The 23,210-nt window shown below is 36.0% G+C and overlaps 1 protein-coding gene across 10 annotated transcripts in view; it reads left to right on the plus strand.

The window, feature by feature from the left end:
* The first annotated feature begins 207 nt into the window (after nucleotides 1–207).
* The window catches only part of LOC131068777 (SCA7 domain-containing protein SELMODRAFT_431321), a 169,161-nt gene continuing 146,158 nt past the window's right edge, over nucleotides 208–23,210 (plus strand). For 3 of the 10 annotated variants that reach the window (XM_058004039.2, XM_058004040.2, XM_058004046.2), the window contains exons 1-2: nucleotides 221–684; nucleotides 7,063–7,205. In XM_058004039.2, coding sequence (XP_057860022.2) covers nucleotides 7,168–7,205 — 38 coding nt within the window. In that variant the 5' untranslated portion in view covers nucleotides 221–684; nucleotides 7,063–7,167. Of the gene's footprint in view, nucleotides 685–7,062; nucleotides 7,211–23,210 lie in introns of all 10 variants that reach the window. The other 7 variants (XM_058004044.2, XM_058004045.2, XM_058004049.2 and 4 more) reach the window with 5 other exon arrangements.

Genomic DNA, 23,210 nt, shown 5'->3' on the forward strand with positions numbered 1-23,210 from the left:
ACAATATTTAAGATTCTTTCATATCATCAAACAAGAAAGCTTACAACAAAAGTAAAATATAAATTTAATATTAAATAACATTTAAAAGACCAAAACAATCTATACCAGGGAAAAAATAAAAATAATGAAAATAAAGATACTCTCTTTTGAAAGAAAAGGTTAATAGAGATGATATTCTTGTAATCAAACCCTAGTTTGAATGTTTCTTGTTTGATGGAGTCAAATTTTATTTTCTTTCAAAGCTGTCTCGGTACTTACTCACGGAGAGAAAGGAAATGTGGTCCAGCCCGTTGAACGCACAAAAGCTGGGGCAAAACATTTAACCCAAATAAAAAAAGCCTTCTCCCATTCATTGATAACATTACCTTTTGGAGGCAGGCGGAACATCGGATGCCTATTCATCAACAGCAACATAAATTGTATCTTTCGGAAAAGTCTCTGCGAAAGCGGGAGCGACCGCCCTTAGTTGGCGTGCACAATTCCACTCAGTACCACATTGAGTTGTATAAAAAGGCCACATTCATTTTTTTCCGCCAAATGTGGAGATCTTTTAAAATTTGGCTCATTTTTTTACAAAACAGCACTGTACATTTTTCCACCACCGACCACCGCTTTGGCGACTTACTACTGCTAAATTTTTGGGCATGTTTGATCAGCCGGAATCCCCATAATCGTATGTACAAGGTATGCAATGTTGTCCGAGATTTTTGTTTACTTAATGATGATTCTCTTTATTATTATCTTTTTTTGTTTGAAGATTTAATGGGCTTCTGTGCAGCAACTTGTATTAGTTATTGTTGATTTTTTGCCAATTGCCCTATTTTTGATCTTTCTTGAAATTATAATTCACAGATATGAAAGTCACTTGTCTAAGTTGTCAACGATTGTTCATTTTTCCTTTTCTTTTTGGTGTGATATTTTTAGTGTTTGCTTGTTTTTTGTTTAATTGCTTACGTACCCTGCGTGGCGGATGAAGGATTGTGTTGAATTCTGAACTAAACTCTTGAAGCTCAAGTTAAGGAGTTGATCAACATTGATAAGAAATAAGAAGCTAAGAAAATGGAAATCAAACCTAAGTGTGTTCCTCAAATGATTTTGATCTGTTAGCTTTGTTCCTTCTGGCTATTATGCTTTATACTGGTAGTGTTATTGGATTATGATGCAATATCTGTACTTCTTTTAGTTCTTTGTTGACTATTCCATATCGGGTACAGTCTCTCTTTTTTGAACTAATGCTTTGCTGGAGTTAAATTTGCTACTGTTAGTCTCTAAGCTGCTCGAATGAGCTATAGTTGTACACTTTTCCCCGGTATAATTTTTTGGTTTTGCTATTGAAATAACCTCTTCCGGTGATGCAAGATTTATTGGGGAGCTGTTTGGTAATGCTTGGTGAATGTTCTTATTATTTTTTAATTTGTCAAAGGAGCCGAGTTTGATTTTACATTACAATTGAAATTCTGCTACTTCTATGAGTTGCTCACACTGTATCCACTGCTCCCTCTATCTGTCCCAATGCCATAGGAAACCTCCACAGGGACATCACCGTTTTTGAGTGTTGCTGCAGCCTGTTGGCACACTCTGGTCCAAACCCAGTTTCAGAGTGATAGCTAAATCATAGAAATCTGAACACTCTTTTATGTAGTTTTAATAACTTATCTTAATACGAGTTACTTTTGTTTTGCAGTTTTCTCTGTGCCTGCAAAATTATATGAAACAATAAGATAATATTCTTTAATTGTGAAACACTTTTATATTATGTAGTTGTGAAATCTGAACACTCTTTTATGTAGTTTTAATAACTTATCTTAATACTAGTTACTTTTGTTTTGCAGTTTTCTCTGTGCCTGCAAAATTATATGAAACAATAGGATAATATTCTTTAATTGTGAAACACTTTTATATTATTTCAATGATTTTTATCAAAATTAGTTACATATTTTGGCAAATTTTAAAGTTTTTGCTAAATGACGTGAAACAATAGAAGGATATTATCATTTGCCTCTTGCAATGGTATTTCTAAAATCTTAAGCTGACAAAAATGTTTTAGATGAATATTATTAAGTAAATTGACCAACACTTTGAAGCTTTCACCACTTTCTCCCATATTCTAGCTATTTTTAAGTTGTGTTGTATTGTAGGAAAATGTTTGGAATCTTTCTTTTTTAAGGTCAAGGAATTTAGAAAGAAATTCACTTTGGCAAAGTCAGATAAACATTGTCAAACTCAAAGTTTTTAAATATTATCATCATTATAGAATTTTATGAAAAAATTCTGCCTTTTTTGTGTCAAAGAACACAACCATGAATTTGTTTTTCATCATTGCATATAATTATTTTGCAGTTCATAAGTAAATGCACTTCCGGTCGTTTAGGAAATAAGCTCAAGAAATGTGCTCTTTATTTGTACATTTTCCACAAAATTGCCTTATATGTTAGAATTTTGCAATAGAACTCAATGAAATCTTTGGTTCTATTGCGTTTATATGTTTAATCCGAAAGATTTGAAAGTTTGTGGTATATTTTCTGCAATATTCTTGTCTGTTCACCAAATAGGCCCTCATTGTGGACTCATAGAGTATGCCAACTTTTTTATCTTTCTAGTTTGTGCACATCAACTGCAGATCTCTGCAACATTTCCTCTTATACTCAATACAATAAATAAATGTAACTACTGTTAACTGTATACTTGACTGAAGATACATGAGAATTCTTTTGCCCTTTCTAGCTACATTTGCCACCCAATTACTATAGGGTTGATTCTCCAATCATATGGTCTATGAGGAAAAAATTAAATCCCTGCAAGTCTGCCATAGTCAGTGAAAATTAAAGAATCTTGAAGTTGTGCTCATAGAAATCTGGCAAAAGGATCAAAAGTATAGAAATAATTACAGGCAGTGATTTCTTTCCCCAGCATTTGGAATGCTCAAAAACTTTTCTGTTGACATTTCCCTGTTTGGAAGCTTTGCTGGAATTGTTTGCAATTCTTTTAGCCTCTTTCCAGGGAAAAGTTTGTGTGTTTATAAGCCATTCAGGTTTCATATGGGGACCGCATGACTTGCCTTAGAAAATTTTGATTGTTTAAGAAAATCACTTATGCATTAAAAGCAACTGACTGAGTTCTGCCCACATTTCTCTCTTTGTATCTAGACGGTGAATGAGGGACACCCACCTATAAGTGATGGGGAATGACATGCACATACACTATCATTAAAAGCTAATTTTGCAGGCAAACTTATTGATACAGTTACCTTAGGATTATGTTTGAAAGGTTCTCCTATCTATTGCACTGCCTTTCAATTGCCTCTTAAAACCATAGCTTTTCTTAGATCAAACATTTTAAAACAACTCAGCCTTTACCCATTAAAAGTAAAAGAAATCTTATACAGAACAAGAATACAAAACTATTTAGATGAACAATATTATTAATGCCAGATTTGGAAAATTTTACTGGTTCATAATAAACACAAGACCTATTAATACCAGGTTTGGAAAATTTTACTGGTTCATAATAAACACAAGACCTATTAATACCAGGTTTGGATTTGTCAAATAATTACAAAGACCTATTAATGCCAGGTTTGGAAAATTTTACTGGTTCACTAGATGACCAAGTTGAATAAACAAATAATTAGAAAATTGCAGTCATTTATTTCCTCTAACCACATTAAATTGAGAATGTTATGAAGTAATAAAAGATTCACTGTTGGACACTTGAATCTTTACTTTCAAAAATCTTCCAGAAGTGTATTTGCGCTCAAGCATGCATGGGATAAACTGCTTTTTAATATTTTTATAGTAGTGTCACAGTAAGAGACATAATATTTCAACAGTCCATGTTAGTGATCAAGTTTGCTTCTGAAGGTGAAAAAACTCTCATACAATATATCCATAAGCATTCTTGATCATTGGCATTGACCTTAGAGTATTATGTCTCTATCAATACCCTTCATGGAAGGAAAATATTTTACAAATTAAAACTTCCCAAGAATATCAAGCTTTCAAAGAAGATTCCAGACCTTGCTTTTTTTAAAAAGTGTTGAGATTCTCATGTTATTCCTTCTTTTGTTCACATCTCTCACCAACTTTAGAGCCATGAACCAAACGTATTTTCTGTCATACTTGCCTCCCTCATATCAATCAAATTTCTACACGTGTGTTTTATCTTCATCTTGAGCTGCCTTTTGTTGTGTCCAAACATCTAGATCCACTTGGACACATCATCTTAAGTGTGGGCCAATGGTCTCGAGACAAAAGAAAGATTTTGCTGCTCTAACCAACAACTAGTACTTATCCTCAAATCCCCACTAGGTGGTTCATTTTTCTGGCAGGCTATCAAACTTGACACTGCTACTCAGGATCATTTTAGTCAGTCGAAACCTGTAACAGATTTTTGCATGCTGAGTCCCCATGCCTCTCTAATGGGCCGTGCTCCTCAATTTGACAATACTTAAGCTCCTTCTCTGTTTCTAGGATCCTCGTCATTGGTCAACCCACTCAGTGTGAAACTTTTACCAAATAGGGACATTTTCAACTCATGAAATACATTTGCAGTAGCTACATATGGTTCTCATTGTGGAAATTAGCCCAAGCAAAGATCTTCTGAATGGCACCCACCTGTAATGGATCATAACAGAGCTCTTGTCATGCTCCCATCATAGTGTAATGTCCCCTACTAGGCTGAGACATGTTCTAACCATAATCATTCTATTTCAATATACTTATGACTCAAACTAAATATATTAGGAGACATTTCCACCTTAGCATGAATCCAATCAGTGATATTCCATAGTTCAATCAATTAATTTATTAATAGTAAATTGTTCATCCCTCATATATCCATGATAAGTTTACAGATCCAAGCCTTTACCTATCTTGGGACCATGCCCTCAAGGTTTATGGGTCGCTGATCCCTGCCCTGTCTTGGGCTCATCCTATTAGTTGGATTTAGACCACCCTTTTTGGAACATCTCAATTCTCAACCTTGCGAATACTGACAGCAGAAGCAAGGATTATACCCAAACAAATTCTTCTTACTGTTTATTATCTTATGAGTTCTTTCTGATTTACAATCTAATATTTGGTTTTTGTCTGATTATGACATTATATATATATAATCTTTATTCTGATTTGAACATAAAAACAAATAAATATATTATCTTATATTATAAATCATTTATATATTTTTAGTTACGTATTTATGAACTACCAATTGTTAATTACCCTTTTGTATAATTCACTAATACGACGTAAGTTGTTAGTACTTAGTATATTGGTGTCTGTAAAGGCAGACAAATCTGACGCACATCAGATCTGGTCTGCCACTATATATTAAATATGACTGTCATACTTATTGCAGTCTAGTTTAATATTACTATTAAATTATATATAAGCATTACCAATCTTCATATAGTAAACACTCTTATTAAAGACATCCCCATGCATGCCACTAAGGACGAGGATGTTACTGTCTGTAACTTAATTGTTACTGCCTGTAACTTAATAGCAGTTCTGATCTAATATGTTCGATGGCTGTAGATAATATACGTATCTTTTTTTCTCCCCTTGATCCCTCTTATCGACTTCGGTGATTCCTTCTCTTCCCTTTATCTGACCGTAACCTTCTTTTTATCTGCCGTGGCTTTTTTTCTTTATTTTATCTCCCTTCTCTCCGTCGTGCTCTCCTTAGGGAAGATCGGGCCCCTTTATCCCTACGGAAGAGGCACATTCTCTCTTTGGAGGGTGGCACCGATTTGCCCAAAGGCTGCGTGCCTTTTCTTCACACCCCACCAAGACCAAGAGTCACGTGGGTTGCAGCCCAAATACTTACTAACAATAAGGCCACACAGATAGAATAACATTTGATTATAAATAAGCCTATGAATTATATTATAATAAATATATGATCACTACCAATTGAAATTTGTAAATAACATTTTTTTAATAACATATGAATTTATGGAATGATGAAAATAATTAAAGATTTAGATTATAATTATGAATAAATATAATATAAGGAGCTATATCTATATTTCAGAATTTGAACCATTGTATTTACAATCAAGAATATGTAAATTATGTTTATAATATAATGATTTATTTTTTATTTAAATATTTCAAGAATATTATCAGTAATAAATATTAATTAAATAATAATATTTAATTAATAAATAAATTTTAAGTAATCATTCATTAATAGATATTATATTAATTAATAATAATAATTGCTTCGTTTAGGTTATGTATAACGATCAAGGAGGGGACATGACACATAGACCCTGGTCGCAGCTTTAAAATAATTAAGTACAGGCTCAGATTGCAGCCTTAGAATCATTTAGCCCAGCAAAGAAAACACCAAAGAGGAGTGGTAGATTGTGGACAACAAATATCCAAGGGGTGCATATCTTAACAAGTAAGAGTTCAAGCAGGCATCAGTTGATTAAGAGCAGCAGTTAGCATCAAGGGACACTTCACCATAAACTCCAATTGGACCGCTTAAAGAATATAACTAATAAATAGTTACCTGATGCTAAGTAGGGTTGGCAATGTTTGGGATAATGTTAATGAAAGCTAGCGAACAAGTTTAGCGAACAACACAGGGAAAATTTAAAACTTCTGATCTGGGAGTTTATGAGTATTTGTTTTGGGGAAAAACCCGTGAGTACTTGGTGAGTTTTCCAGCTATGTTATGTCCTATTTTCAGATTTAATAGCACTAAAATGCATTTATTTTGCATTCATTCACATATTTTAGTTTATAATGTATTCTTGACTAATCTACTTTTTCTAAGGATGTTCATAGACAATCATAAACAAGATTAGAGATATGTAAAAATGAAAGTTATAGCTTGTAGAAGTCAGAAATAAAATAGTGATATATTAGGATGTGTTTCTGAAGGATGAAATGGAGTCTTGCAGCATCTTTGATGTTATTTATGCATTCTAGGTTGTAAATTTTATTTAATGGTTTCCAATTCCTAAATACTGTAGTCTTACTAAGCTCTCTTTTTTTGATCCTCTAAAATGGTATTTCTTTTTCCCCCAATTTAACTATTCAATTCTTGCAGTAACAGAAGCTTTCTGTGTGTGGGTGATCTAAGTCATAAAATGTGGTAGAGCATACTTCGCACAGCAAGAGATATGTAATAAATAAAGGAGAATGAAAATTTTGGATGCTTAGATTAAATGAGCGGAGTTTTCAAGGTGTTTGGTAATGTATGTCTCTACTGTTTCTGGACAGTCTGTACCTGTAGTTCAATATTAATCTTCTTGGAGAAAAAATAATGTTTTTAATGCCATTAATAATTGCTTTATTGTTAACAGGCAAATAAAAGTTAGTGCATTAAATCATGTCTGATGTTTAATATAGAACATTAAAATGTGCCTTATCAGAGTAAGGCACTATCTAATAGTAATGTATAATATTGCTTAGTATTCTCCTTTTCATATCATTTATGCGAAAAGTTATTGAAAACTTATCAAGGGAAATATTAGTATTTAAATATTGAGGTGTACAGTGTAGACCATCTCATTTGCTAGCTTCGCATGCTGAAAATCAGATTTGTCTTCTTTTAAATTGTTTCATTCGCTTCTTAGAAGACATTTTACTTTTTTCACCACAGAGGATACATTAAATGTCAGTATCATTTAATAAATATCCGTGCATCTACATTTTGAACTGTAAATCCAGTATTCTTGGGGATAGTATTGGTAGTGATCCATATTATTTGTTTCATTATGATTATTCTAATGTTTAAGCAGTCTGCTATTTTCTTATAAAATATGCAAATTATCAGTATGCACATGAAAGGAAACGAGTGCAGGAAAATTCCAATTCATATAGGACTAGATTTATTATGCTGTTGCTTTATTAGAGTTCCTTGAATGAGACAATACCATTTGCCTTTACCATTGTTGAACTAGAAAGGCACATTGATGTTTTAAATGTCCGTTATCAGCGACATTAATAGTGATCACAGCCATTGTCATTTGACAGAAGAATAAAGGTTTATATGCATAATGAAAGGACAGGAGTGCAGGAAAACTACAAGTCATATAGGGTTAGATCGATATACCTGTGCTATACTACAATTATTAAAAGATTTTTTACCGAGTCAAGGTAAATATTAACGTTGACAGATTGAGATGTAATCCATCAGATCTGTTACTTATGCATGAAGTATCAGAGTTATCTTTTCATTTGTTCCATTTGCTTCTTAAAGGACAATTTTGTTTTGCCACCATAGAAGATGCCTTAAATGTCAATATCACTGAAGAAATATCCATGTATCTACATTTTGAACCATAAATCCAGTTTTCTTTCTGTATAATATACGGGATCTATCCTATTATTTGTTTCATTTTTCTACTTTAAAACATTTCATGTCCCCTTTTCAGCCCTAGGGTGTTTGTCATGGTCGCTTAGTTTATTTTCAAATTTCATGTAGGTTAATGGATTGGGTCAAGAAAATATTTAAATAAGTAATAATTAAGTTGGTCTTAATTTTTTTATTTTAATTTCCTTGGGAGTTTATAAAAAAGGAGTGGGAGCTCATTTGTTCTCCACTGCCATTTTATCTATCAAACTCTTGTTTCCAAAATAGAACCTTTCTGTTCATTTCTTTTCTCTAGGACAATAACCCTATTGGCAAATGGTTTCGAGGAGAAAAACCCTCTATTCTGAAGGAGAAATTTCATCTTGGGATTACCTGTGAGCTGATATGCTTTATATTTTTATTTTTCTTTGGTGTTTGGTATGTAGTTTTTACAGATTATTGTTAAGTTTTAGTATATTTTTTAGTTTGGAGGGGAATATTTATCATTTATTAGCTGCTATAGTGTTCCCTACAATCACTGCAATGTTCTTTATCTTTCTATAGTGATTAGTTCTGAGGGTAGTTTTTGAAGATTTATCATCTAATCTGGTCATTACTAATTGTTCTAACATAATTTTCGGTGACTTCTCACTGGTCGGTCGGCCACTGTACAACAAAAACTTGACCATTTCTACGAAACATCATTGTAAGTGCTTTGTTTGATGATTAACAATTGATTACTAGGCAATATCTACTAATGACATTAATATTGGTTCATGTGTGGACTATTTCTATAAGTTAAATACAAATCTACAATACCTAATAGGCTCTTGCTTGTGTGATCTTGTCAGGTCTTGTTCTATTGTTTAGGGTAGGATCGTTTGGTGCAGGCCCCTCCACAAGGTTTGTAGGCCCTTGTTAAAAGGATTTTGATAGGTTGTGTTGATGTGTATTTTGTACACGACCAAACACAGAATAAAATACCTAAAGGTACCTTATCCTCTCTTGAATAAAGCCTCTGAATGCTGAAGATATCGCGGAAAAGGATCAATCAGGATGGCTTCAAGGTTCTTCGTTGCAGGATCTCTACGTGTGGATAAGCACCAGTGGTCGTTGTATATGCTGTTTCTTCAAGGGGTCTTACGTACTTTCTAAGAAAGCTTGTCCATATTACTTTCTTTTTGACTGCAGGAACAGGATCTTCCTAACACTAACAGATTCTCAAAAAATAGCAAAAGATAAGGGTTTCAAGGGATGAATGCTAATCTAATCCTAAGAATGACTCAATGAAGGTTGGACTTGGTAAGATTCTACCAATTTCAGTATCGCCAAGAAATTACAACACTACTAGAATCGATGCGATCTTCTAAGGTGATTCAGTAATTTTCAAATCATCAAGGATATAGATACTATCATAGAGATACATATCAGTACTTCCCAAAATGATTGAATTCTTAAGCAATCTCAATATTTCCAGTTGACCACACAAGGCGTCCTTACAATCAGTAAGAAGCTAGTGGTTTGGAACGTGAATCTCACCAAAGATCAAGCACAACACTTAGTCCTTCAAACTTAAACTTAAATAGTACTTCGACTGAGAATGATTCAAGAAGATAAACAATCATGAAGATAGCCACAAGTATTGCAATAAAACACCATAACTTCAATATTTTTTTGATCTCAAAGCCAAATAGACAACAATTGTTCAAAATTCTTTCTTCACTACTCAATCTTGCTACACGATAACTTTCTTCTCTCTAAGCTCTCTCTCTCTTCTCTAACTTCTAACTATTATCAAAATGAAAATGAGTGAGGGTATATATAGCATCTGTTGGTATTTTGGTATGGTTTTGTCATTGATGTCAACACCTACTAAATACACCTACTTTGGAGATCCAACAACATTCACCGGCAATCAGTAAACTGTTCAACAGTCACCGGTATATGGTTAACCGGCAGGATATAATGTTCACCGGTACCTACATTGACATAGAAGACACCTGGTAATGTCGAAGACATCATGTGGACACTTTTCTTTGAAGTAATAATCATTGGCATATTCTTATTTGCATATTTGCTTTTACCGGCAAATAGGTCCAGGTTATCTAGGGTTACACTGGCAGGTTTATCTTTTCCAGATCAGCATGGCACACTATGGAGATGATTTATTATTGTTGTAAATGCATTAAGCCGACATGTTCAATCGATTATTGCATCGGATATTATATTATTTGTAAAATGTTTTATTGTAATATCCTGTAGAGCCGACCTATTAAAATTGGTCTTAGGGTATAATATAAATGTAAGATCTTATTTGTAAGATCAGGTGTGGAAAGAGAAAAAGATTTAAGGAAGGGTATATGCGAGATCAAGCAGAGATATACACGAAAACATCATTTGAAGGTGAAGTTAGGTTTTTGTAGAAGCATATCAGCATTACACCGGTACTGAATCCAGCATATGAAGATGCTATTTTGTGCAGTACATTCTCATTGGATTTAACCATCCAACTGTAGTCAGTGTGACTCCCATCTGTGATTGAGCAGTGAGCCCTAGGCTGTTGGCCTTTCTGCATGTGCAGACCCCTCTTTGTACACTTACTATTTGCAGTAGTATCATCTGATTGTGGGTAAGGTTTCCCACCGTGGTTTTTCCCCTTACAGGGTTTCCACGTACAAATATTTGTGTCATGTGTTGTGGATGACTTTATGTTTATGTTTCATGCATTAACTCTTACCGGTATAACAATTTTCTGTTAACACTGTTTACCGGCATACTTAACTGTCTTATCGGTACTAAGCATTATGTTGGTTAATAAGATTTTGGTTTGAATTTATTAGACAACTGATTCACCCCCCCCCCCCACCCCCCCCCTCTCTCAGTTGTCCCCGTGACCTACAACATCCTCAAATACAATGAATGGCCCAGATCGAAAGAAGATCAATGGCTGAGATTTTGACACCTAAACCCTAATTAGGGTTTGTTACAAAAAAGGTCCCCATTTAGATGAACATTATTAAATGCATAGCCAAATATTTAATTGGCACAAATATCGAGGAAACATAGACCAATAGGAATTAAGCTGCCACATCATCCTATAACAACTTTTCATCTAGAATTTTGTTCCCTTTCCTATGCTCTTTTTTAGCATATCCAACGAATCTGGACACAATTCCCTCAATCTCAGCAATGGGAATCTCAGGAAGATTCTTCATTCGTTCTTCCAAGTGAAGGACTTGATCAAAAGCAGTGAGAAGAGCTGTCTCCCATCCAGGTTCAAGTTCATTGATCTTCTCAATCAGGAACATGGTAGTGAACATCAGATCTCATTGCTCATCTGTGATGACGTTCTCCTCTTTGCAAAAGATGACCTTGACTCTCTCCTCCAACTCTTGGATGTCCACATCTGTCTCAATCTTGATCCGCCTGCCAAGAATTGTACACAAGACTTCAAACACCTTATCTTGAATTGGATGGATGACACCTTCAGCTTGACTGCATTTGGTGTTGATGTCTTCAAAAAGGACCTCTTTCATCTGGAGCAGAGCTGACCACTGTAGGAGGTTATGAGTTCCTCCATCCATTATCTTTTCTTGTGCCAGGATCCGTCTTGGTGTTTGCCTTATCACTTGTAGGATAGGGATAATAACATCTCTAGTGTGAGTGAAAGCAGCTACAGTTATCATTAGACTATGGATAACTTCAAGAACCTGGATAGCTCGATGAACTGTCTTCATCATTCTTGTTGCAAATTCAACGGCTACCATGTGGGATTTATCAATCCAAGAGCTCATAAGCTGAACCAAGCTCTTGACCCTTTCTGCCTCGCCAACCGATTCAAGAGGAAGTGCTTGTAAAGGAGATACTGTTGGATCCTGACGTCTCAAAGGCTGATTGAGATGACTAAAATAGCCTCTCCAAGCACCGACTTCTCTCTCAGGCTTCTTATTCTTTTCCATTTCTTCTTTAAGTTTGTCTTTAAGTGCTTCAAATGAATCGGTTGCCTCTTCCATCGCTTGTTCGGTGGTAAGTGGACCAAGCTCAAATGTTTCTAAGTCATACTCATCTGCAAGAATCTCACCCTCATACTTATCCACTACTGGTGTAGCTATTTGCAATTTCCTGGATCCTGTCTCATCCCTTATTACCTTGGACATCTTTGTGGCCTTCTTCTTTTCCATTGTCTCTTGAGAATTTCCTATAAGGCTTTCTAGATCAAATACATCTTCTTCCTCTTCAACCACAACTACCCTTGTCAGTCTCTCTTTTAACCAGTCCGGAATGGCGGATCTTGTTTCTCTTACTTGTATTTCTTTAAGCAGTGGTCCATCCTCTCGGAAAGGAGATGTTGCTTCATCATCATTCTTCTGTTCATGTAGCTTATTAACATCAACTTGAGGAGATCGACTTGATGAATGTTGAGGCGTCTGTTCCTTTTCTGGCTTGTCATCTTGTACCATGGATTCCATAGATTCATCAACTTCAGGTACCATCTTCCCTTGACCTTCCCCTTGGCTTGCCTTCTTTTCATGGCGAGAAGATGTGCTTGATGGGTGACCAAGATTGGCTTCTTGCTTCTTCTTGGAAGGTTCCCTTTTCTTAGGTCTTTCTTTCCTCTTTGCACCTCTAGGATGAGAAGTGTTCTCACTCACGCTTGCTTCTCCTTCTTGTGGTCTTGCCTCCAAAGTAAAAGTCATTGATACATTCTGCTCCCTCAATTTCTGATGCTGTACATCCACCCATCTGCAAGTACACGATAAGACAGGAGCCATCAAAAATCTCAAGTCTAAAACCTCGGGCTCATTCCAATCTATCTTCACTGCTTTGTCTTCCTTCTCATAAGATGACTGGAGGTATCTACCATTATCCTGGGCTTGATCAGCTACTCTATAAACCTTGCATTTCCTGATGAAATCTAAGGGTAGCCTGGAATGCATCTTTCTTTTAACCTCTAAATCACTTGGGAGATTCATCCAAAAGTCCTCCACCTGAAACTCATGTTTGTACTTTTTGCCGATTGTCTCCTCCATATAACCGTGAGGATCAAAATTCTCCCGCGAGGCAAAGGATGTGAATGAATATAAAGATAATTCCTTCTTTGCATCTTCCGAGGCTTGAGTGTTAGGACATACTTCAAGTGAATTCCCTAGTGTGATGGGCATGGGAATTCCATTTCCATGTTTGTGTCTGGATGCCTTTGCATAAGCTACCAACTGTCTAGTCACCTCAAGTAGCACTATCCTATTTGTCGGATACCTCGGCAACATGTAGGGAGGTGAAGGACACCCTTGAACTCTGATATACGTAAACTTTTGAAACTGGATGAACCATGCACCATACTTCTTCACAAGCTCTCGTGCATCCAGAGATAGTCGATTGTGAATCCCACCTTGCAATATCCTAGTAATGTTCATTGTGAAGGTGTCATTGACTAACTTGTAGTCACTTCTAGGCGGATGATGCAGATGAACATAAGAATCACAAACTCTCATTTCCCCGGGTCCTCTTCCAATCACTCCTCTGTGAGGTAGCCCTGCATACTCGAAACTCTTGATTAAGGCATACATAACATATGAGCTCATGTGGAATGATTTGGTGGGTCTTAGTCTTCTCAATTGCACATCCAGACAATTGCTAATAATTCTTGCCCAATGAAGCATTCCTTTCCCTTGGACTATCATTTGAATGAAGAAGAACATCCACTTTTCGAAGTAAAAAGCTTGAGGAGTCCTTGTAACTCGATTGAGCAAAGTTATCAAATCTCTGTATTCCTCCTGGAAGTCGATCCTATGCGGTGTATTGGGAATCTTGTTCAGGCGAGGCCGACTTTTGAGCAACCAATTCTTATTGATGAGGTTCAGACACGTATCGGGATCATCTTCATAGATTGACTTGGCTCCTTCTAAGCTTTTGTAAATCATATCTTTATGTTCTGGAAGATGAAGAGCTTCACTTATAGCTTCCTCTGAAAGGTAAGCTAAGATGTTCCCTTCCTTGGATACGATCGTCCTTGATTGTGAGTCATAGTGGCGGGCACACTCGATCATCAGCTCATGACACTTGACTGCGGGAGGGAAACTTGCCGCCTTGATGATGCCACTTTCAATTATCTTCTTCGCAACAGGTGATGGCTTGCCAATGTAGGGGACCTCTCGAAACTTCTTCACATTGAAGTTTCCTAAGTTGGTGTCTCCGATATTACTCCATTTGGACACGATCCTGGTCTCCAATTCGTCATTCTTCTGATCTTCTTTGATGAGAGCCGGGCGACTAGTAGATACTCCGGCCTTTGGAGTCTCCATCTTGATACCTACACAATATTTCAAAATTAGTCCTTAAGCATTAAAGGGTAGAAAATAAGACTCAAAAGGAGGATTTAAGATATTAATTAGGAAATTTCATGATAAATCTAGAATTATCATTTCCTAATTAACTAATCAACACTTAGACTTTCCTAAAAAATGCCCAAAAATCAAGTCTTGAATAAGGATATTAAGATAATTTTGCCATACCTCCTCTTGAGTACTCAAAAAAAACTTGAGAATGATGAAAGAAAACTAGACTTTGATGGACAAGGCCTAGGTTATAGTCCTCCCTTGGATGGATTGCGCCTCCTCTAGCTTCAAAGGAATAAATTCCACCCTCCTTAGTATCCACACTTAGTAGAAATTCGCCTCAAACATGCTATAGTTCGCTCCTCAAATTCGCACTTCAACTTCGCATTGAAGAAGGGATGAATGAATGATTAAAATTTGAACAAAGCATCCCCATTATATAGAGCGCTTAGCTCTTGTTTCCCCAAGGCCGACTTGCCAATAAAGAGGTAAAAAATAAATAAAACCTTTAAAAAAGGTGGGCCGACTTGCCAAATAAAGGCAAAATAATGCCTTGAGCGCTCAACTTGTATTTTTTAATTTTTAAATTAATTTTAATGCCTCCAAGGTGGAATTCTTTATTGTTTCAAGGCTTAAAAATTAATTTATTAAATTAAATATGCCTCTAATTTAATGCGAATTTAATTTAATCTTTTCAAATGCCTCGAATTTAGCAATTTTGGGAGATTTGAGGAATATCAACGCTTGACTAAGGTATCAATGAAGAATATCAATAATTTCGCCCTGGACCCTTAGCAAGGGTCAGGAGCGACTTTTCAAATTAGGCCTTGAATACCTCATTTTTACACGTCCAAACTTCACCTAGGCATCTTAAATGGCATCTTTTACTGGAGTTTGAGTTTGATTTCACTTGAATTTTGGAAGAAAAGTGTATTTAGGGTTTTTTCGCCTTGGACCCTCAGCAAGGGTCAGGAGCGATTTTTCAAATTTGCTCTTACTCCTCCATCATTTAGCTCCAATCTTTTCACAAGGTTAAGCAAGGATCTTCTTCATTCATTCCATGCATGCTTGGTTTGCTGTTGTTAGGCAAAATAGGTGTTTGAAAGATTTTCGCCCTGGACCCTTAGCAAGGGTCAGGAGCGAATTTTGCAATTTTGACTAAAAAATCCTCATTCCTTCATCTAAAAACTTCTTCACTACGCAAGACCATGTTCATTTCGCCTTTCAAGATGCCTTTGATACTTCATCTCAATCAAACCAAGCAAGAAAATCCTCCTTCCAAGCTTTTCGCCCTGGACCCTTAGCAAGGGTCAGGAGCGATTTTTGCAAATTATGCTCAATCCATCATCATTTTTGTTGAAACTTTCATTCATCACTAGGTAATGTCCTTCCTCATCGATTCCATCCAAGTTTGCTTTGTTTCTACAAGGTAAAATAAGAGTTTTTCAAATTTTCGCCTTGGGCCCTTAGCAAGGGTCAGGAGCAATTTTTCTTTCCTAGCCCAGGATATCCTTGCCTTAGCCAAAAAAACTAAAGAGAAATAGGTTGACTTTGCAATTTTCGCCTTGGACCCTTAGCAAGGGTCAGGAGCGATTTTGAGTTTTTGAGCAAATTCTTGATCATTCCAATTTCGAACCACTTCCAAAGCATAGAACATCATGCCTTACTCCCCTTTGAGTCTTGAGAACCAAAATATCATCTCGGAATGCAAGGAAAATAGGAAGATTTGGAAATTTCGCCCTGGACCTTCAAAGAGGGTCAGGAGCGATTTTCCCAATTGGCATCAAAATTTACATCCTTAGCAATCCAATTCCACTTCAAGGCAATTCAAACATTATTACAATCTTATTCTTAGCCAAGCTTTGCTCAACTTTGGAGAAAAAGGTTAGATTTTGGATTTTTCGCCCTGGGCCTTCAGCAAGGGTCAGGAGCGAATTTTGCTTATCTAGCTTGTTTGCTTCTTGTTGGCCCTTCAGATTATCTTCAAAGGATAAAACATACCTTTTCAGATCCACTCCAACCATAAAAAATCATTTTGACTTTGCAAGAAAAGGTGTTTTTGAGAATTTCGCCTTGGACCTCCTGAGAGGGTTAGGAGCGAATTTTGCAATTTTGACCAAAATGTTTCACTTTTCGCCCTGAAACCTCTTTGCCAAGTAAGATCTCACCCTGTAATATGCTATGAATAGGATTTTATGTCCAAGAAAGGTAAAATAATGTGTTTATAAAGAATTTTGCCCTGGACCCTCAGCAAGGGTCAGGAGCAAAATTGCCTTTCCTGGGCAAAACTCCTTCATACCTTCATCTTCAAACAAGTTTGGGGGCTTCATCATGTTCATTTTGCCATTCGCCACGCTTCTGACATCTCAATTTGACCAAACAAGGCTAGAGATGACTCCAATGGAAATTTTCGCCCTGGACCCTCAGCAAGGGTCAGGAGCGATTTTTAGGTTTTCAACAAAGTCTTTCATCTTTTCAAGTTAAAACTTTCTCAGGTGGGTAAGGGGAGTTGTTCATTTTCCATTCATGTTCAAAACTTGATCTTTTTTCACTGCAAAATGAGGAAAATTCAAAATTTCACCCTGGGCCTTCAGCAAGGGTCAGGAGCGAATTTGCCCCTTTTGCCCAAAATTCATCATTTTTCATGTTTTCAAACCCTCAATTGCATCAAGTGACGTCCAATCTTCCTTCCGGGAGACCCTGCACAAAAACAAGTTAGCCAAAATCAGTGACAAATAAACTTAAGCAACATTTTCGCCCTGGACCCTCAGCAAGGGTCAGGAGCAAAATCCTCATTTTAGGCTAAACTGCTTAAAATTTAAGTCTCAAACCACTTCACAAGGCAAAGTCAAGTCATTTTCAAGGCCAGGAACCAGTTAGCAAATCCTCTCAAAACCAGAAATTGTGTTTAGAATGAAGTTTGCCTTGGACCCTCAGCAAGCTTTAGGAGTGAATTTTCTATTTCAGGCATCATCTTGCTCTCCAAACATCGATCAAAAACTCTCCAGGCAAGAACACACAAATTCACCCTCAAACATGTCATAACTTAGTCAAAATTGTGAAGGAAATTCAGTCTACAAGGAATTTCACCCTGGACCCTCAGCAAGGGTCAGGAGTGAACTTGACATTTTCAGGGTCTTGATCCATTTCATTCCCCATTTAACTTGGCCGACTAGATTCCCTTTCTTCACTGACCACGTTTAGCTAACTCAGACTTAGAAACAAACTGGACCTTACCCAAAAACCCCTATTCAATCTAGATCTGACCTGAGACCTGTCCTATCCCTGACCTAACCAATTTGACTCTCCTGAAAGGTATACCTCATTCTGACAATCTTGAATCTTCAGGCGTACTAACAATTTTCCAAAATTTGGTTAGACTCAACTTTGAACGACACCAAAAAGAACCCCTAAGGATTAGCCCTAATCCAGCTAGCTCAGACAGACCACTCACTCACTCAAAACCCTAAAAGCAGAGAGCAAAACAAGCAAAAGAGAAGGCAAAACCAAAAACAAAAGAGGGGGTCCCCATTCTAATGGGGCGATGTGTGAAATGGTCACAATAGGTTGCAAACCCCTCATTCAGCTTCAGGCCCTTTGTATTGGGCACAAACATTGGGGTGTGACCTATGTGCCCCTCGACCCAAAAACTGCCCCCCTCAGCCCCTCCCATGTCCAAGTTCACATAGCCCACCAATTTCGACAGCCATTTCATTGGTTCCACCATCATTGGCGTCTTACCAATTCAATAGAGATTTCTAGATTTAATAATGTCCTTCCAAATTTGGGCCAGTTGTAAATGTTTGGCCAATAGTAACATTTGGTGAACCTTTATTCTTGGTGGCAATCCCATCAAACTTGGTGATGATTTTTTGTTGATGTTTGTAAAATCTTTTTACATTTTTGCAGCTTTTGAATTTGTAGTACAACTTTAGAGGCTAATATCTTGGGCTTATGACTTCATTTTTTTTTTAGTTGGGTTACTTTTTTTGTGCTCTTTATGGTGGTGTTGAGGTTTCAAATTTTGATGCCGTATTTACAATTTGTCATAAGTGTTGTTGCATAGTTCTTGTTTTGGGAGTTGTTGGGGCCCAGTTTGGGCTCCTTTTCAAGTGCATAATTATTTGTGTACTTCGTAGTGGTGCTATTGGTTTGTATTCACCATGATCAGAAATTGTACTTTCAGTATAATAGCCTTACATTGGCAATTGTAAAGCAGTGAAATCAAAGACCACTTTGCATTTTCAGCAAGGGGCAATTGCATCCACACTAATTATAAAGTGCCCATGTCATATTTGCTTGGTTGCGGGTGTAACACCTCATCTGGGAGCTCAAAAAATAAACAACTAATAACGCAATTCACATAACAAATAATTTTTTTTTAAAAAAAAATTTCTAACTTTACGGATAAATATCTATTCTATGTTCATTTAAAACATCAAAAGAAAGATTCCTATAATAAGCATATATTAATAGTAAGAACACAGGCAAAACACATAAACCCATAAACATGCAAAACATTTGTTGATACACATAAATTTTACATTCTTTTCCTTTTGAAATAACATCAACAACTCTTGAGAACAAATACGATTATGGAAATTACATGTCTCTTCCAACATTCTGGACGATACATTACAAATTACATCATAAAGGTAGACCATCTCATAACCAAGATGTGTAGACTCTGAAACATAAAGAATAGGTCCACTTAGTCGCTCACATGCAAGTCCTCTGAAGTATTCCCAATGGGTGGAAAAAGCTTCACCACCTAACCATGTGGAACCTGTAGGCCCACCCACCGAGCTAGGAGATAGACACAAGGCCCCAAACACAAATAAATAGGCTAGGGAAAATAAACATAACATGCATACTTCCAAAAGATAGAAAATACCATAACACAAGACCATCAAAGGAATCTAAAGAAACTCCTAGAGAGTTTCACATAATATTGACACAATAGGCAACTAGAACACACAAAAGGGAAGAGTGTCATCACATAGTCTTGACATGGGTTATCCTGGTAGTCTCTCTAGACCTTGACCCCCATTCGACAACTCGTGGAACCATACATTCCTTTCGTGAAGACAAGGTAATGCATGATCTTGCCAGCTCAATATCTCAACAGATGGCTAGGCTTGCCAGCTCCACGTCTCAACAGATGGCCAAGCCTTCCCATTATCATCCTCTGCCTATACGAGCACACAAGGCATGAGCGGGGCACATAATTATCTTGTTAATGTGTAACCCAACCCAAATTTTATTAATGTTCACACTTATTACAAAACTCACCTATGGGTTACCCTGGTAGCCACATCTGGGCCCTGACCTCGATAGTGAGCCACTCCCCCTAAGTGTACCTAGCTAACCTATCACCTAAGGTTTAGGTAAAAATTCAATCCACAAATTAAAGAACCAACATAGAAACAAAATCAAACTTGCTTACAAAACTAAATTATGAATTCCATGCAAACCAAAATCTTGCAAATAACAAATACAATGCTATGATAAATATAATTCAATCAAACCCCCAATTCCCCCTAATAATTGTTTAAAATCAAATTACATAAAGCAAGAGTAAAATGAATACCTATTTGAAAACCTGTGAAAGAAAAAGAGAGAAGAGAATGTGGATGATGAATTTTGAAACACAAAGTCTTTTCAAACCAGCAACCAAGCCTTCAAAACAATCAAGCTCAAGAAACTCCAATCGTGCTTCAAAGAAAGTCTAATATTTGCAAATTCCTGTCCTCAAATTTCCTCCCCAAAAATTCGAAAAGAAAATAATAATAATCTCCCCCATCAATTCTCATGAAAACCTCGTAAATAGAACACAATTTTCTAAATAAAGTGCACAAAGAAAAGCAAAAACCCTAAACCTAAAAATATTAAATAAATAAATAATATTAAATAACATTAAATAAATTCCAAAATAATAACAATCCCCATGAAAACAATTAAATAATATTAACAAATAATAAATCACCAATTACAAATCTTCTATAAAAAGTGGACTCCTAAAAAATCGGAAAAAGAATAAATAAGTAAATAAATAATTAAAATATAATTATCCACAAAATAAGACAACTAGTTTCCCCTTAGATCGAACAATTAGTTCCACCTCAAAGCAAAATAAATAATAAAATATCCACTTAAACATTAAATAATAAACAATAAACAATAAATAATAAGCAATAAATAATAAACTTCAAATAATAAATAATAAATCACAATAATAAATAATAAACAAGAAATAAAACAACAATAAATATTAAACAATAAATAATAAATGTACAACTTGAGTTGGCCTAGTGGTGGAGAACTTGTGTTCTTAAAAAAGAGGTCACAAGTTCAAATCCCACAAGGGGGTAGGGTATGTACATCTTATTGGCTTCAGCGCATTATCAATTTAAAAAAAAACACAATAAATAATAAATAATAAACAATAAACTAATAACTAATAAATAATAAATAATAAATTTAATAAATAATAAACAATAAATAATAACCAATAAATAATAAACAATGAATAGTAATCAATAAATAATTAAATAATAAATAATAAATAATAAACAATAAATCATAAGTCATTTTTTAAATAAATCAAAATTACATTTAGAGTCACAATAACCCTTAATTAATCATTAATTTAATATACAACACAAACTATAATTTATATTAATACACTCAAACAAATAATAAAATAGTGCCAACATCTAAACAAGACTCACCACTGACAATTGGGTAAATATTGTCCACATGACAAATTTGATGGGGTGTTAAGAAAATTACATAATTGTCCCTAAATTAGGACAATGGCTAGGGTTGGGTATAATTTGTGATGTAATAGAGGGCGAGAACTAATATTCGATCACCTTTTCCCTATCTTTCTCATAGGGTCTTCAAACTTAACAGTCAGCCGTGAACTTCTTGACCTAGCACATGAAGATGCTAGGTTCAATTTTGAAGAGAGACATTACCCTCTCCACCCTTTGCTGCAGGACCTAATTCTACCATTAAAACTACCTTAACACTTCCCATCCCACCTGGTCTAACTTACAGCAAGGTGGAATGGTGATCACTCACATCTTGGACTCTCAACCTCACAGACCACTTGGGTTCTACGCTTCCTGTCGTAGTAATGACATGGACTCTTATCTTCCTTACTACTCGAATACAGACAAATGCAGAACAGATTAATTCATAACATCATTAACATAGCATGAAATATTCCTATTGAACGAGACCCAATAGGTCGAGCAAATAAGAACAGAAAGAGAATTCAGGAAACACTCATGATGAGCAGCAGAAAATGAAAAGACTTTTTTCATTCTCCCTTCGAATCTTTCAGCAGTGAAAATGTAACCATCAACAACATCCCTTGCCTCATAGGTTTCGAGGCAAATAAAAAGAACTTAAGATTCTAGACACCAACAGTCATACCATGACTGTTGGTGTTCCAATTACAATCGACAGAGCATCTTTGCATTCTAAAACAGACCCTACAAGAAACATTATTGAAGAAATACAAAATGGTCACCATGGACCTTTATTCAAACCAAAATCAAAACCCTAAAACTTGTACGACACACTCAAACCAAAATGATGACAAGTCGGTGCTCCTGCACCATACATCCAGAGAGGAAAAGATTTCATCCTCCTGATGAAATGATGTCTTCAACTTTTACTCCATGCTGATTAATGTCTGCTTCAAACATCTAGGTTGCATCTTTATTTGGTAAACCAAGCCATTTGACCAAGTACTTTTTATTTTTGATTTATTTTTAATTTTTTAATTTTTTGATAAGTGCTATTCTTAATGGGGATAGCTCTCTATATTGATTTCAAAAAGGTATTACATAGAAAATTATACATACCAAGCCTTTCCATACACCAAACATTTCTTTACCACACACAAAACATCTCAAAACCGTACTCCAAACATTTCTAAGCCACACTCCTATCTTATAACTTGACTGCACAATTCTACTATCATATAAAGCAAAAAATAAGGCAGCTTATAGAAGGAAGTGCAATAGCTGCGACACCAGTTCGCCGAGCCTGAACAGGGACTCCGCAGACTCCTCTGTAATCCACCAGTCTACGTCACTCTTAAGCTGCCTGAACTCTGTCAAGTCCCCATTTCTCACCCCGTTTCTGATTAGAGGCCAAGCATTTTCCACAAATCTCCTCCTCCTCTTTACTGCCTTTCTCTCCTTTTCCTCCTTTTCTTTTGAATCAAAATTGTCTGTATCTACCCCACCTTGCTCAACAGACTCACCCTGTAGATCTTCCATCTCCGAATCATCATCCGACTCAGAGGAGTAGTATGTTGATGGGTTGAAGTATAACTGCAGAATACTTTCCTTCGTACCATCATGTAGTTCCAGCAAGGCATCGATGACTGCATCTCCATTCACTGGTTTCACAAAACCCCCAATCAGCTCTAGACATCTTTCCTTCGACTCCAGAACATCCACTACTGGGGTTAACACAACCTCATAAATAAATCCATCACACCAGTGCCTTTCCAGATTGAGGGAAACATCAATCATCTCCAAAATG

This window comes from Cryptomeria japonica, chromosome 11 (genome assembly GCF_030272615.1).
Source record: "Cryptomeria japonica chromosome 11, Sugi_1.0, whole genome shotgun sequence".
NCBI lineage: Eukaryota > Viridiplantae > Streptophyta > Pinopsida > Cupressales > Cupressaceae > Cryptomeria > Cryptomeria japonica.